Genomic DNA, 16,815 nt, shown 5'->3' on the forward strand with positions numbered 1-16,815 from the left:
TAACCTTAAAAAAGAACACCCCCTTGTCTAATCAACAACCTCCTTTCCCTTCTAGCTAACAGCAGTTTCACCTTGCTTGTTACGCTAAGCTTCCTGAAAAAAGTAGCTTACTTTTATTATATTCACTTTACTTTCATTCTTTCCTTTAAAAACTTTATGTAAATATATGAACTTATATGCTTATGCAGTGAACATACACGTTTTTACCACCAAACTTATGAAACAGAGTATTAACTGTACTCTTCTTTGAATGCAAATCCTTCCTTCCCCTCAAAAGTTACTGTAGGGAAGTGGACTTGGCCCAGTGGTTAGGGCATCCATCTACCACATGGGAGGTCTGTGGTTCAAACCCCGGGCCTCGTTGACCCATGTGGAGCTGGCTCATGTGCAGTGCTGATGCACGCAAGGAGTGCCCTGCCACGAGGGGTGTCCCCTGCATAGGGGAGCCCCACCCGCAAGGAGTGCACCCCATAAGGATTGCCGCCCAGCGCGAAAGAAAGTGCAGCCTGCCTAAGAATGGCACTGCCCATACGGAAAGCTGACACAACAAGATGACGCAACAAAAAGAAACACAGATTCCCATTCCGCTGACAACAACAGAAGCAGACAAAGAAGAAGATGCAGCGAATAGACACAGAGAACAGACAACCGGGGCGGGGGGAAGGGGAGAGAAATAAATAAATAAATCTTTAAAAAAAAAAAAGTTACTGTAACTCTAAATTTGATGATTATTATTTTAATGCATTTCTGTTTATTGTTACTGCCTCTCTACAGATCCCTAATCAGAACATAGCAGAGCTTCTACCTTGAACACTATGAGTAGTTTACCTGTGTGCCGAGCTGCTGGGCTCCTTGGGTTTTAGAACAGTTGCCATTATAACCAGCCCTGTACCTTTGCCTCAGTGTGCCTTACAGATATTATCATTTTCTGTGTGCCATTGTATAAAAAAGTGTCGAAGCACAGATGTATAAGATTGTTCTGTATATTTTTTAAAAACTTTATGTCAACAGTAGCATCCTATAGGTATTCACCCTTTATGTATTTATTTTTTAAGTCAGTCTTAGGTTTGTGGTTTATCGAGGTGGATGCAGGTAATGTTTTTTCATTTGTGGTCCCTTGATTATATTATTACAGTATATAACTATGTCATATTTTGTCAGTTTTCCTGTTTATGGATGCATATTCAGTAGTCTATAATTTTTTGCTATTACAAATAATGTTACTATGAAGATTCTTGTATATGCTTCCTTGCATACCAGCATTTCTCTAGAGAAATATACCTAGGTGTGAGATTGCTCTGTTACAGGGAATGTACATTTTTAGTTTTAACAAATTTTGACAATATTTTTTCCTAAGTGGTTATACCAGTTCACACTTTCCAAAAGTGTATAAAAGCTACCTTGGCTTCTCTCTTCCCTGACTGATATTTTCAAATTTAAAAGAAAATTTTGCTAGTCTGATGGACATGAAATGTTATCTCACTGTGTGTCCTGTTTAAGAAATATTTCCTAAGACAGAATCTTAAATTGACCTCAATTTTTTTTCTAAAAATTTTAAAGTTTTCATTTTCACCTTTGGGTTTTTAATTTACTTTATTTGAGTTTTATGTTTGGTATGAAATAGGTATTCAATATTCCTTCCTGTGTGGCTACTTACTTTATCTCAGCATGATGTGTTACACAGTCCCTCCCCTGGCCACCTGTCATCCCATGCCCTAATCTACAGTGTCTTGCCTTGCATATTAAGTTTAAATGTTGTCACAGGTTTGTTTCTGGGATTTGTTCTGTCCTGTTAGTCATTTGGTTGTCACTGTAACAATATTGCCCTTAAAGCTTGATAATAATGTCATCTAGTTGGGCAATCCACCCTTTCCCATTCTTCTTCAAAATTGTCTAAGCTATTTCTTGGTTTTCTGTCCTTCTGCAGTTTTAGAATCAGTTTGTCAAGGTTCCCGTTGGGATTTTGAGTGGAAAGTAGTTATACCTCATTATCCACATTTGTCCTATTCTACTGAAGGATCAGATAACCCAGAACTATATTTTATTATTTTAAATGGGTAACTTAATAATTGGTTACAGTTTATCCAGAAACCTCAAATAATTTTCTCCAAATTAGAAAAACATTAATATAAGAATCCACCAAGAGTTTCTGCACAATATAAAGCATTTAAAACACCAGTTAGGGAAGTGGATTTGGCCCAACAGATAGGGCGTCCACCTACCACATGGGAGGTCCAAGGTTCAAACCCAGGCCCTCCAGACCTGTGTGATGATCTGGCCCACATGCAGTGCTGATGCGCACAAGAAGTGCTATGCCACGCAGGGGTGTCCCCCGCATAGGGGAGCCCCATGCACAAGGAGTGCATCCCATAAGGAGAGCTGCCCAGCGTGAAAAAAGTGCAGCCTGCGTAGGAATGGTGCCGCACACGTGGAGAGCTGACACAGCAAGATGACGCAACAAAAAGAGACACAGATTCCGGGTGCCGCTGACAAGAATACAAGCGGACCCAGAACACAGCAAATGAACACAGAGAGCAGACAGTGGGGGGGGGGGGGGAGTGAGGGGAAGGGAAGAAGAAAATAAATAAATAAATAAAACACCAGTTATTTAGTTATTTAATATTTAACTAAATTCAGGAGTTGATATATTTCTGGACAGAATGCAGTGGATACTGGACAGATACTTCTTCTACATTGTTCCAAACATGTACCATAAAGTAAGTAAACAATGAAAAAATATGTGAAAGATACATGATGGAACAAATAACTCTTGGCTAATAATCAAGGCTATTTAAAAAGTGCTGGTTTACTGGTTGCAGAATTGCCTGGCTGAGATTTTGTGGTGAGAGGTAGGAGAAGGAAGCTATAATCACTGTTGCTGTTCAGTGGTGAGACAAGGTGTATGGAGGGTGCCAGTGGAGGGACTCACAGCCAAATCCAAAGAACTAAAGTAGAATGTTCTCTTCTTGGTATCTGACACTCCAGAAAAAAATGACGGTAGCCATTGTCAGAAGCCTTAGATCAAGCTGTAAGATAAAAAATATCACAAATGGAGGTGTCTTTGTATTCTTTCTCTTGTGATTATACAGTGTGAACATAAAATATCATCCTGGCAGGGAAATAGCTGAGATATGACTGTGGCAGGCTAGACAGTCTCTTTTGGATCCACGAGCACTTAAATGTACACTCATTCAAAGTCATTAAGTTTTTAATTTAAATAGTGAGTTCTTGGTTTAAAAAAGTAAAAGTTGTAACAAATATTCACACAGCAAAAACTCTTTATGTAATTTGGGGGAGAGTTGACATTTTTGTGATATTTGGTCTGCTATCCCTGATTACGATTTATTTCTGCATTTATTTAGTTTTATAATTTTCTTTATAAAGGTATATAGGTATATAGGAATGCAACTGACCTATGTATAATATATATATTGCTCTAAGTTTATCTGTAGATTTTTCTTGGGTGTTTTACATTTTATATACATATCTGGGAATAATGAAATTTTGTTCCTTCCCTTTATTTAATTTTCTTATTGTGTCAGCCAAGGCTCCCTGGACTATGTTGAGTAGAAGTGATGGTGATATGGTAAACATACTTGTCCTTTATTTTAAAGTAAATTTTTCCACTGTTTCACTTCTAACTATGATGCTTACCATTTGGTTTTGATGCATACCCTTTATCAGATTAAAGCAAGTTTCCTATAAAAAGCAGTAGCATGTAATAGTTAAAAAATGGTTGCATCTAGGCCCGGATTGTTTGGATTCAGGACCTAGTGTTACCATTTGCTTGCTTTGTGGTTTTGGACAAGTTATTTAGCCTCTCTGAACCAGTTTTCTCACTGTAAAGTGATGATGATAATAGTCCCTACTTCATACAGCAGCTGTGAGGATTAAGTGAGTTAATATATGTAAAACATTTCAAACTGTGCCTAGCACATAGCTAAGTGCTGTATGTTAGCTATATGTACAGTTACTCTTGCAAATTCTAGTTTGCTAGGGGATTTTTGTTTTGTTTTGAAATCGTGAACAGGTACTGAATTGTTATTTCTTTAACTGATGTCTGACAGCCTCACTGGATTTGGTTAGACATTAATTGATATTTGTTGCGCCCATAGAGTTTTAGATTTTAGGCTATGACTAGAATTTAATTGGTTTGGCTTTTTAGCTGCGGCAGTTTGGTGGTGGTTCCCATTTTACATTTATCTCTGGGTTACTTTTTATTAGCTCTGTGGATTGCCTTTCTAATCATCCAGACATGTAAGAGCAGTCTCCTATGTAATGCCAGGGAAGTTGGTTCTCACCCTTGGTGCAGGTGCTCAGTGGGAGTAGATCGCTCTGTCTGCATGTTGGTATTTTACTTGATAGACCCAGCAGGTCTATTCATAATTCTGAGATGAGGTGAATAGAGGCCAATTTAGAGTTACTAGATGGAGAAGCAGCTTTGGAAGAATTTAACAAAACAAGAAATTTAGTTTCTGAGTTTCTCTTTTTTAAATTCAACAGTGTTGAAAAGCCTCTGTAGAAACAAACTTTATAGAGTTACTTGTATATAGCTGGGACTGAATTTACAGACTCCCTTTCTGACTTGCTAAAAAGCTGAAGATTGACAACCCCTTTCATACTGCATTATCCAGCTTGGCTTTTAACTCCAGGAGAACTGTGTTCACAAATTGATGCTCTGTTCCTTTGGGGTTGGTGTAGAAGCATTAAATTGTACTAAAATATTCATACGTGAGTGCATTTAGCTGAGAGCAATTGATGTTCTATTCCCAAGAGGTCAGAAAGAAATGCTGTGTGGACCTGCAGTCCAGAAAACACCCTAAGCATGCTTCTTAAAGGTAATTACATGGCCTGGATGATTAAAGTCCTTACAGTAAAGCTTAAAATGACAACGAAGAAGTTGTAGAATTTATAAAATGTGATTTGGATGTATAAGTTATTTGGTGATACAATAATTAAAAACTTTTTTGCTAAACATTGGGAGTTTATAATTTTATTTTCTGAGCTAATTTTTCTGAACTGATTTCTCTAAACATTTATTTCAGAGGACCATATCAATGCTTTTTTTAAAAATCCGCTATCATTTTATTTTATAAAGTTAAAATATTTTAAGTTTTGCAGAGTTTATTGAATTTTTACATATATGCTATAACTGTTTAAAAGCATACTGCTGATGGGAAGTGGACATGGCTCAACTGATAGTGTGTCCGCCTACCATACGGAGGGTCCAGGTTTTGATACCCAGGGCCTCCTGTACCATGTGGTGAGCTGGCCCATGTGCAGTGCTGCCACGCAGGGGTGCCCCACATAAGGGAGCCCCATGTGCAAGGAGTGCACCCTGCAAGGAGAGCTGCCCTGTGTGAAAAAAAAAAAAGCACAGCCTACCCAGGAGTGGCGCCGCACACACAGAGAGCTGACGCAACACACAGAGATGAGTCAACTGAAAAGAGACGCAGTTTCCCAGTGCTGCAGGATAGTGCAAGTGAATGCAGAAGAACACACAGCAAATGGACAGAGAGAGCAGACAACGGCAGGGGAAGGGGAGAGAAATAAATAATAAAATAAATCTTTAAAAAATAAAAGCATGCTACTGATATGATAAATTGACTTCTTATAGGGAATCAATCTAATTTAACAGCTGGCATGAAAATCAATAAAAGTAGACAGCAACTCTTTGTTGTAGCTATCTTGATATAGTAACTTGGAAAGACAAACTATTCTAAATTTCTATTCTTATTATAACTATGCTGTTTTGGTTCTTTCATATAAAAACTATTTTTTTAAGTATAGCCTCAGGTATGATAAACAGGCCCACAAATATTAAAGAATCTCAGACATTATATTAGAAGGAAATGTTTATTCTTTTTTTTTTTTTTAAAGATTTATTTGTTTATTTAATTTCCCCCCTCCCCTGGTTTCTGTTCTTGGTGTCTGTTTGCTGCGTCTTGTTTCTTTGTCCGCTTCTGTTGTCGTCAGCGGCAGGGGAAGTGTGGGCGGCGCCATTCCTGGGCAGGCTGCTCTTTCTTTTCACGCTGGGCGGCTTTCCTCACGGGCGCACTCCTTGCACGTGGGGCTCCCCCACGCGGGGGACACCCTTGCGTGGCACGGCACTCCTTGCGCACATCAGCGCTGCGCATGGCCAGCTCCACACGGGTCAAGGAGGCCCGGGGTTTGAACCGCGGACCTCCCATATGGTAGACGGACGCCCTAACCACTGGGCCAAAGTCCATTTCCCGGAAATGTTTATTCAATGAACAATTGGTCATTTAGCATATATAATTCAATACTTGTATTCATTTCAGGACCAAAGATATGAGTCCTAAGATGTACAAAAGAACATTTTAATAACTTAGTTTAACTGTATATTAATTTTAACCAAACTTTGTTTGAAAAGGAATTTGGTAAAGAGTATTGGAGTTTGGGGGATGGACCCCATTTCCTCAAAGTGAGATTACTTAGAGGTGTTAAGTTAGATTAGATTCATAGTTATTATTTTCTTTTAGGCATTACCTTTTTCCGTATTATTAGCTCTAGAAACTCTAATTCTTATAAGGCTAGAAGGTGCTACAAGGAGTCTTTGTGTAATTTGAGCTGAACTTCACAGCTTGGGTTACTTTTTTAGCTCTTATGAGCTCCTTGGCATAGAAGTTATCTCAGTAATTTTAGATTAAACTTTAAGAAGGGTTATGCAATAGGCAGTGGCCTCACTCTTATTAGTAATTTTGGGAAAGAGGTTTCTGGTGAGTGGAAAGAATACTACTTGGAAGTCAGGAGACGTGGGTTCTAAAAGGAAACAGTGCCAGCTCTGTTTCCTTAGGCCACAGTATTTTCCTTGTTAAAATAAAGGGATTGCATAGATAATATCAGTTACAATTCCAAAATTCCACATAGATATGTATAATTTAGCATATTCTGACTGGGATCAGTTAAAGAACCTACTGATAAAAAAACTTGACAAACTTTTTATTTGACCTGCTCAAATGCAAAGCTTTGTAATAGACTGATCATATACCCAAGTATTTCAATATCATATAACCAAATATTTCAGTGTAAATCCTCTGAATAATTTTAGCTATGTATAATTATATACTTGACTTTCCATCATTCCACGGATACTTGAAGCATATTTTCCTACAATTGAAAATCTATGAATTAGTATAGAAGTTAATTAGGTAAATTCCAAACATTTAATTACAAAATAGTTAAAATTATATTTTAATGTCAGAATATTCTCTTATTTCAGGTTCTATCACATTCTGTTTAATCAAAATCTGTAATTTAATTCTTTTATTTTTATTTATTTATTTCCCTTCCCCCTCCCCCCAGTTGTCTGCTCTCTGTCCATTCGCTGTGTGTTCTTCTCTGACCGCTTCTATCCTTAGCAGCAGCACCGGGAATCTGTTGTTTCTTTTTGTTGCGTCATCATGTCAGCTTTCTGTGTGTGTGGCGCATTTCTTGGGCAGGCTGCACCTTGTTTCACGCTGGGCGGCTCTCCTTACGGGGCGCACTGCTTGCGTGTGGGACTCCCCTATGTGGGGGACACCCCTGCATGGCACGGCACTCCTTGCGCACATCAGCACTGTGCATAGGTCAGCTCCACACGGGTCACGGAGGCCTGGGATTTGAACCACGGGCCTCCCATGTGGTAGGCGGACACCCTATCCATCATTGGGGCAAGTCTACTTCCCGAAATCTGTAATTTAAAATAACAGTACTAAAGGTCAAAGATTCAGATTTCACTTTTTCTGGGTTACATTTAAACTTTTGAATTGCAAGTCAGTATAGTTAGTTAATGTCTTTGTTTAAAATAAATATTTTAAACTTTTTATTTGAGCAATGGTTTTATTAAATTTACATTTTGAACAAAATTGTGAGGTACATAGTGTAGCATATGCTAGTGGTATAAATTGCTTCCTGCTTTGGATATAAGATGACTAGTTGTGAGGAAGACTTTTATTTATTTGGATCCCTATACCGCCAGTGAAGAATGGTGGGCAGGTAAAAAGAGTGTGGAGGAACTTATATATCTAAGGATGAATTTAGGATTTCAAGGAATCTTTGGCTAAAAGCCCAAGTTATGTATTCTCCAGCTAACAAGAAGTCCATCTACTGAGGCATCGACTGTCCATTCAATGTGAGAAAACCTTAGAGGCTGGATGAGAACTGCTGCTTTTGCTTCCAACTGCCAAATGCATTTTCTAATGGCTTTGCTTCTGGATATTTTCCTCTCATAGTTATTTGGGACCAGAAATTGACTTCATTGAAAACCAGATCAAAATCTTGAGCCAAAAAATGCCAGCTCATTTTCAGCACAGGTTACATAGGTTAAAACAAACAAGCAACAAGAAAAGAAAAGAAACGAAACACAAGATAAAATTTCAGATCTTGGTTCCATGAGTCATTGTTGTCAGTGGTCTTGCAGCTGGTGCCTGCATTAGCGGCGCTGGAACTGTAAGTCCAAGGGGTGTAGCTTATGCCATTATTCATGATAGGGAATGCAGAGCTAATGTGCAAGCCAGTACTTCTGGTAACGTGGGGTAGGAGCTAATGTTAGCTAAAAATGACAGCATTTTTTCATATATAAAATTAAGTTGGTTATTCATCTCATTTTGTTTTAGGAGGGATTTTTCTCTAAGATAAATACTTTTACTGGAGTTCTAATAGACAATTGGCTTCTGTTAAAGCTTAAAAGGAAGTAACAATATTGAGTTGCTTGTGGTGTAGTAGAAAAAGTACTGAATTTAGAATCAAAGGACTTGGGTTGAGAAGCCTGGAGTTTTTCTAGGTGTGTATAAACTTGGACAACTCATTGAGTCTGCCTGAGTACTCTGCTTTCTCTTCTATAAAATGGGACTTATGTCCACCCATATAGTGTCTGTCATAGTTAAGTCAGTTAATGTATATAAAATAGTTTAGTTACTAACTCATCATAGACACTTAGTACATGTAACTGTGATGGCCCACTAGTAAACAGTCTTAAATCCTGATAAAACTGGAACTAATCTTATCTACAGGAACACTGCTGGATGGGACATACTTTTTTAGCTTCCAAACCAAGAGTGTGGGTGAAGTCTTCCATTCACGTAAAACTCAGTTTATCTAGAATCCTGCTTGAGAATTTCATACTACCGGTAGAAAGCTGTTTGAGAAAAAAGCTTTGTGTTTTGGGGCCTCTTCCAAAAAGAGAAGAGTCTTAAACAGAATTTGGCAACAGAGGAAATAGTTTGGCCTTTTAAATGAGCATCAAGATGAAATATAGCAATATTAATGCGCAGGACGCTTGTAATAATTAGAAAATGTAGTTCAGTTAGTCTGCTTCTCAAAGACACAGTCATTATTTGCTATGATAAATTATATTTAACTCCTCACCTGGCATTTGTCCTGTATTATGTGTATCACCTTTTAGCTGTAAAAGTTGCTGTTTAAGGTATGCCTCAGTAGTTTACCAAATGAAGAAGGTTGAGAGAGCATTGGCCATTCTGTAAAGCTCTTGTCCTGGCTGGCAGTCTTTGGGCCATTGTTTCTGAACATATAACTTTGGATCTTTGAACTCATTATAACTACTTATGTGATGAATTTTATGAATTTTATCTTTGTAGAAATGTAGTTTTTCATATTCCTTCCCCAACTCTACATGGAAAAGGAAACTGTTGCTGGAGAAAACATTTAAAACCTAATTTTTAAAGAAAGGAAGCAATATTGGCTTGGTTTTTCTGCTCTGAATGCTCCAGATTTAACCACTCTGCTCATATTCATATTTCATATAAACAAAAAGTAAATATTTAAATCTCGCCTTTCTACTTTGTTTAAAGTAAAGCAGATCTGAGGTTGCTGCAGGCAGAATACTATTCTGATTCCAGAAAAGAAGTGAATTTATGAGTTTATATCATAAACTCATATAATTTCAACTTCATATGTATTTTTTTTTTTTTTGACATAACCAACTTGATATGTCTTGGTATCTACATCTGGGATATGTATCCCTGCATGAGGATTGTGGTAGAAGTTTGTAAAAACACAAAACAAAACAATTCACCCCAACTTCCCAGGCCAGCACAGTCTAGGAAGTTTGTGAAAAAACTAACTTTATAGATAGTACAAAACGCAGGGAAGAAGCTTAAAGGTATCAATAAAAAGAAATTTTCTCAATGTATTATTGTAGAAGAATTGTATAAAGTTAATAACAACTTCCCTCTACTATAGATAGTAGTAATAGTTACCATTTTAAAGTGAAATTTATGTGATAGTTGACTGTCTTCTGGTCTTTTCAAAACAATAATACGTTAAAAATGCTAAATTGAAAAACTTTATGACAATTTTAGTAATAATAACATTAGTAGAAATAGCTAACATATTTTTAGCACTTTGGATGGATTGTGTTATTTAATTATCACAGCAATCCTATAAACTGCAGATCTTTATTTCCATTTTATGCATGTAGAGAATGAACTTTTGAGAAGTTAAATAACTTGTCCAAGAACACAGCTTGTAAGTGGGCAGAGCCAGTATCTAAACCCAGCTTTCTCTGATCTTATTTAGTTATTAATATAATAGTGATTGAGGGAAGCAGACTTGGCCCAATGGATAGGGCGTCTGCCTACCACATGGGAGGTCTGTGGTTTAAACCCCGGGCCTCCTTGACCCGTGTGGAGCTGGCCCGTGCGCCGTGCTGATGCGCGCAAGGGGTGCCCTGCCATGCAGGGGTGTCCCCGCGTAGGGGAGCCCCACGCACAAGGAGTGTGCCCCATAAGGAGAGCCGCCCAGCACAAAAGAAAGTGCAGCCTGCCTAAGAATGGTGCCACACACACGGAGAGCTGACACAGGGAGATGATGCAACAAAAAGAAACACAGATTCCTGGTGCCACTGATAACGATAGGAACGGTCACAGAAGAACACACAGCGAATGGACACAGAGATCAGACAACTGGAGGGGGGGGCGAAGGGGACAGAAATGAAAAAGAAAAATTGTGATTGAATGACTGTAGTGCTCATATTCAACTTTCTTGAGTTGGTCTTATATCAATAATTTTCTAATCCTTGTTATTTAATATGCATTGAAAGTTATAAATATCTTTCTAAGTATCACTTTAGCTGCATTCCACAGGTTTTGGTGTTCTTTGCCTTTTTTGGTGTTTTGTTCCAAGTATTTTTTTAACTCCCATTTTAATTTTTTTTGACTCACAGATTTAGATAAGTTTTTTGAGAACTGAGAGTTTTTGAGAATAGATTTTTTCAGGTAATTTCAGAGTTTTGAGAAGAAATATCACTTACTAAAAAACAAAATTTGATAGTTGGAGAATTTCCTCTCAGAGTTAAACTTACTGTTCTAAACCAGTATGTTTGTCTGTGTTTGCTTTTCCCACAGTGGTCCACTATGACCTGAGATTTGATGGCTTTTAGTCATCCACCTTGCTGTCTTCTGCTGGTCTTCAGTTCTGTCAGACTGCTGACTTCCCCTTTTTGGTTCTCTCATTTAAATGATCTTGTTCTAAGCCACTACAAAGACGACAACACACCATTCTATCTCTACATCTACTGCCAGATCATGCACCACAGAACCCTAGTAGGGCTTCAGAGAAGGCTCTTCTTTAGCTCATTCTATGGTTATCTTGGATCTTGCTGTCCAACACAGTAATTGCTAGCCACGTGTGGCTATTGAGCACTTGAAATGTGGCTAGTCCGAATTAAGATTATGTAATTAAACATGTTACCTGTTTCCTTTTACTTTAATGTGGCGACTAGAAAATCTAAAATTAAATATGTACATCACATTATATTTCTATTGACTATCTCTTTTTTGGATTTAACAAAACATTAGGGTAATATCACCATGTGCAAGTATGGGATAGCTTTCTCCTTAGCTCTGTACTGAAATCCTCAGCAGGAGCAAGACTCAGGTAATACTTCTTGGTTTGTAGTTTTTGGGTTTCCTGCACAAAGTTTGAGTAAAGGAGGAATGATGGCAGGATATACTTTCTTTCAGAAGAAAGCAACCAAAACTCAAATAAGTCACCCACCAGAGAATATGCCAACCATTTTGATTCCACAGGTTGGCTAGATTTTTGTGAAGGCATTAAAATTTCATTCTAACCATTTCCTTTCTCAGACATACAGGTCTATCATCAAGCTAGAACCAGTAAAACCTGCTTTAAAATCTCATTTTTTTTGTCTGAAGGACTAAGGGAGCAGGGACAGTTGGGATATACTGCAAAAGCAGGCTCTTGTTTGATAGAGGGTGGGGGTCACAACGGAGGAGTTACCTTTTCCTGATCTGCTTCCTACTCTATAGGGACTTTCTACTCCTCAGTAGCAGGTACAGGAGGTGAGGGCTGGCATGAGGGATCAGCACTCTATCACACTTCCTTGACTATCTTCTATGTTGGGTTACAGATTTTTATGATCTTGCCTTAGCTGCATTATTAAAGTGTGAGCTCCGTGAGGACAGGGGACAAAGTATTAGACATTTTTATTTTACCTGTATATTACCTTCAACAACAACATCAATGACAATAAAATAGTAGTTAGCCAGAGCTGTACACAGGTACACTTAGGGAATTCTGGTGAATTAGGGGGAAAGTACCCCTTTCTTTCTCAAGGTTCTTTACTGCCATCTGTTGGAAAATTGCTGTAATAAAAGTGCAGATCGATAATGACTATTATGTAAATGGTGTCCCCCACCCCAAGTTGTTCATTACGCGCCTACCCTCTGTACATGGTAGCCCTGAGACTACCTCAGGAGTCCCCCTGGCCACCCTGTGAGCCGAGGAATCAATATTTCAGCAAACCACAACCCAGGTACCATGCTAAGGACTGAAACCTCACAGTAACCCTTGAAGTATGAATTCTTAGAATTGCAGTTTTTCAGATGAGCACACTGAAGCCCAGGGAGGTTAAGTAATTGGCCCAGGGTCACACATCCATCAGATGGCAGAGCTGAGATTTGACTGGGCAGTAAGATTCCAGAATCCACAGCAATATACTCCTTGACAATCCTCTGTTAAACCTCATCACATGCTGCAGTTTTCAGGTCCTACTGCTTTTTCCATCTCAGCTCACTGTGAAGTAATTTAGACAGCCTCTGAATTAATAGACTCAGGATGAGTTGATAGATATAATTTTAGTTTTTTTAGGTTTTGGCAAAGGAAAAGGAATTTGTGCTTTCTTCTGCCAATCCTTATTTGTGTTTAGGTGAGTGCTGTCTCTATATTTCAGAATACCCTGGCCCTCTTATCACTCGGTAGCTTTACCTTTTCCCACTAGTCTCCATTCTTGAATTGCAGAATGATCAACACAAACTGCTACCTGCCATGGGGGCTGATTTGTTCTCTCACTCTTCCCAAGTTCCTCCCTCTTCTAAGGCTATTAGGACTTTATCTGTAGGACAACCTCTCCTTCCTTCTATGTCTGTTCCTTTCTTTAATCCCTCCTCATTTTGAACCCTTAATTGCTGTTCTCCCCTCCAACATTGTCTCTTATTTTCTTTTCAAATTATCTTATTTACTTGCTATTTGATTTAGAAGAAAAGTGCCTCGGGGCAGGGATTGCCTTATTATGTTGTGAAGCAGTATCTAAAGTGTGCCATAAATTAGCATCTGTAGAGAGTTCTGTACATACTAATTATTATTATTGAAATACAGAAATGCTTTCTGAAACATGAGGAAGCATCCTAGGATATTAGTATAATTGCCTGAACATGTTTTTAAAAGAAGAAAAAAAAGCCTCTCTTCCTGCCTGAGAGAGCTGTCAGAGGCTTAGAACAGCAGCCAAAAATCCCTAAATTCGTTTTAGGCTTTCAACACTTTTATATTTAATCAGAGAACCATGTTTGCAAGACAGTAAAATAAGATCCTGTTGTTATGTGGATCCATTTGGACTATTTTCCAGTTCGAAAGGCAGAGATGTCCCCAAAGCTTTGGGTTTACTTTGGCTCAGAACCTGTTATTTCCAAATATTAGCATTTATGGATAAGGTCAATGGGATTCGTTTTTTTCTTTTTTTGGGGGGGGGAGGTGTTAAAGTAGATATCATTTATATTATGTTTATGTAGATATTTACTGCCAGAGTAAATCAACATTTTTATTAGCATTTTATGATGCAAATGGAGAGGCTTTTAAGACTTGTTGAATTTTAATGTAGATGTGTGTCAGAAGGACTCATTTATAGAACTATTGATCCTTTCCAATGTTTGCTTTGAGAATATACCTAGGAAAGTGGTTAGGAAGAGTGGCCATGAGACAGTTTCTTTCTACCGGTCTATATAAGTGACTTGCTTTAAAAAAAATGTTTCTATTTGGACTTATTGGCCTGACTAGTATTTCTAGTTCTCCTCAATATGAGATTTATTAAATATGTCTTGATTAACAATTTATTGAATGCCCCTTTATGAAATAAATGTTAGAATAAATTAAATGACTTTAAAATTATTAGTTGAGGTTTCTGAAATAGAAAATGGTGGTGCTTTTTCAGAGAAAAGAATCCTGATTATCACCCATGTCTGAGAAGACAGAATAATGACAGGGCCTTATTAAATACTTATTAAGTCAGTTTTCTCTGAAGATAGTGAGTTTTAATTTTCAGATGTTGATCTTTAAAATTTTTAGATAAGGGAACATGGAACAATATTCAGACATCATTCTCTTCATATTTTGTGTATTGGGAGTGGCAGGGAACAAGGAGGCGCAAATATCCTTGTCAACATTTACTTAGAAACTACAGCATAAGAGGCCTTTTGTTATGTGCTGGAAATAAAAAGGTTCAGCACATGCCTTTGAGAAGTTTTTTATTTAGTTAAGGAGATTGTGTATGTGTCTGTGTGTTTAGAACCTATTGACACTGGTTTGTATTTCTGATTTTTCTAAATATGAAGCTTAAAAAATGTACCTAACCATTTTAACAAATATCATTTTGTGAGAAAACAAACAATTATGTAAAATTTGTGTTTATATGTTAATATACAATGTGTATATCGCAAATGGCTGATACAATGTGTATGAGTTGGGGGTGACATCCAAATGAGTAGCACAGACGAAACATGCTGCATCACAGGTCATTGTGAGGTTAACTGAGACGGTTGATGTAATGTGGTTAGCCCAGTGGCTTGCATGTAGTAAATGGTCAATAATTCTTTACTATCCACACCTGTTTATTATTTTGCCACTACTACTATACGAATTCAGAGGAAAAAGAGGACTGTGGTTTGGGGGTGATCAGAGAAGAAAGAAAGCACAATTTAAGTACTATATATGCATCTGTATTTTTCATTTGTAATATTTTTATCCCTAAGACTTGAATTGCTAATAGCAAACACTTTGGAAAGCATTACATAAGTACATATTAGTAATGTGGTCTGTTTTGTTTCAGGAACTTTATATTGCTGTGGGAATATCTGGAGCCATCCAGCACTTAGCTGGAATGAAAGACAGCAAGGTAACTGTACACAAAAATGATGGTTGAGAGAAAAAGTTTTCATTTTTAAAAATCTAATTTCTGTGTTTCCATGTAGTTAAAGTGTATAGTTGAACCATTCACATTACACAGATCTGGAAACTGAAAGAAACCTAAGCCACTGTTTACCACCTAAAGATGTATCATTGGTAGGAAAGGCAGTGCTGTGTCATGGGAAGAGGCCTGAACCCCAAGTTTCAGCTCCACTTCTAGCTAACGGCAATGCACATTCTGTCTACAGCTGTTTCCTCACCTGCTAAATGCAGCTATTGGGTAATGATCTCTGAGGTCCCTTTTAGCTCTCACAGTCTATGGGTGGAAAATGTGGGGTATAAACAACTTGAAGAGGCTCTGAACATCTGACTGGTATATGAGTTCCTGGTTCCTGATTTTCTCTTTGTCTGCTTTACCCTTGATCCCTGAAACTCCCACTCTTATAAATCAGCAGGGTCCCTCTTCTGGGATGTTGCCAAAGTGTGGCCAACATATTTTGGGGTTGGAGCATCAGGCCATAAATTTAAATCTCTCAGTAATTGTCGAAACTACAGCATGGAATATTGTTTTGCCTAAGACAGAGGAAACACTTGATTTTAACTTTCCACTGAACCATATCTGGAAGTTCTGTGTAATGACTCTGTGAACATATATTTCAGAATATGACACATTAATTCATGCATAATAATGTACAGTTTGAATTATGAACTGAGTGTTTGATGAAGTCAGAGATGCCTCTGACTTGTCTGCATTTATCCATACAGATGGAAGCTTGATATAAAAGGTAATAAAACTTTTAACAGGTTTAACTTCTAACTGGAAGAAATGCATGCACTACTTCCTTGTAGCTACTAAATGAATTGGCCCCAAACCAGTCAGGTTTTAGAACTGGATGGCAGGTTGCTTTACTGAGCTATGAAAACAGCATTACCAGTAGGGAAAAATGTGATTGCTGCATTAAAAAGGAATTAAAACAACAACAACAGAAAATCCCCACAACACTCCAACCCATCAGCCTTAAAATATATTTTTAGCAAGATCAGTTCAGACACATGTAGAATTCTTTTTCTCTAAAATAGAAGATTCTCCCTGCCAAGAAGATCCTGGGGAAAATTCTCATTCCATACCAACAGGGCTCAGGAGGGAAGGATTAGATAGTATATGTCAAAGCAAATAGGAAACAGTCCAAGTAAGGAGACCAATGGTGTGGGGCCAATCCATAAGAATAAGCTTTAGCCAAGACTTTGTCCCTCTAGGCAGTCAACAAATATTTTTTAAACATGTACGAGATGCTGGGGATGCTTAAATGAAAGGAAATATCCTTTGCCCTAGCAGTCTTATATAGGAGACAGAACCATCTCCAGCTGTTAGAGTTA

At 37.9% G+C, this 16,815-nt stretch overlaps 1 protein-coding gene across 1 annotated transcript in view; it reads left to right on the forward strand.

Annotated features, from left to right (window-relative positions):
• Nucleotides 1-16,815, forward strand: part of ETFA (electron transfer flavoprotein subunit alpha) — an 89,366-nt gene that overhangs the window by 64,698 nt on the left and 7,853 nt on the right. Inside the window, exon 10 of the mRNA XM_058294583.2 lies at nt 15,362-15,427. Within this exon, the coding sequence (XP_058150566.1) occupies nt 15,362-15,427 (66 nt within the window). The remainder of the gene's footprint in view (nt 1-15,361; nt 15,428-16,815) is intronic.

Source organism: Dasypus novemcinctus, chromosome 3 (genome assembly GCF_030445035.2).
Source record: "Dasypus novemcinctus isolate mDasNov1 chromosome 3, mDasNov1.1.hap2, whole genome shotgun sequence".
Lineage (NCBI taxonomy): Eukaryota > Metazoa > Chordata > Mammalia > Cingulata > Dasypodidae > Dasypus > Dasypus novemcinctus.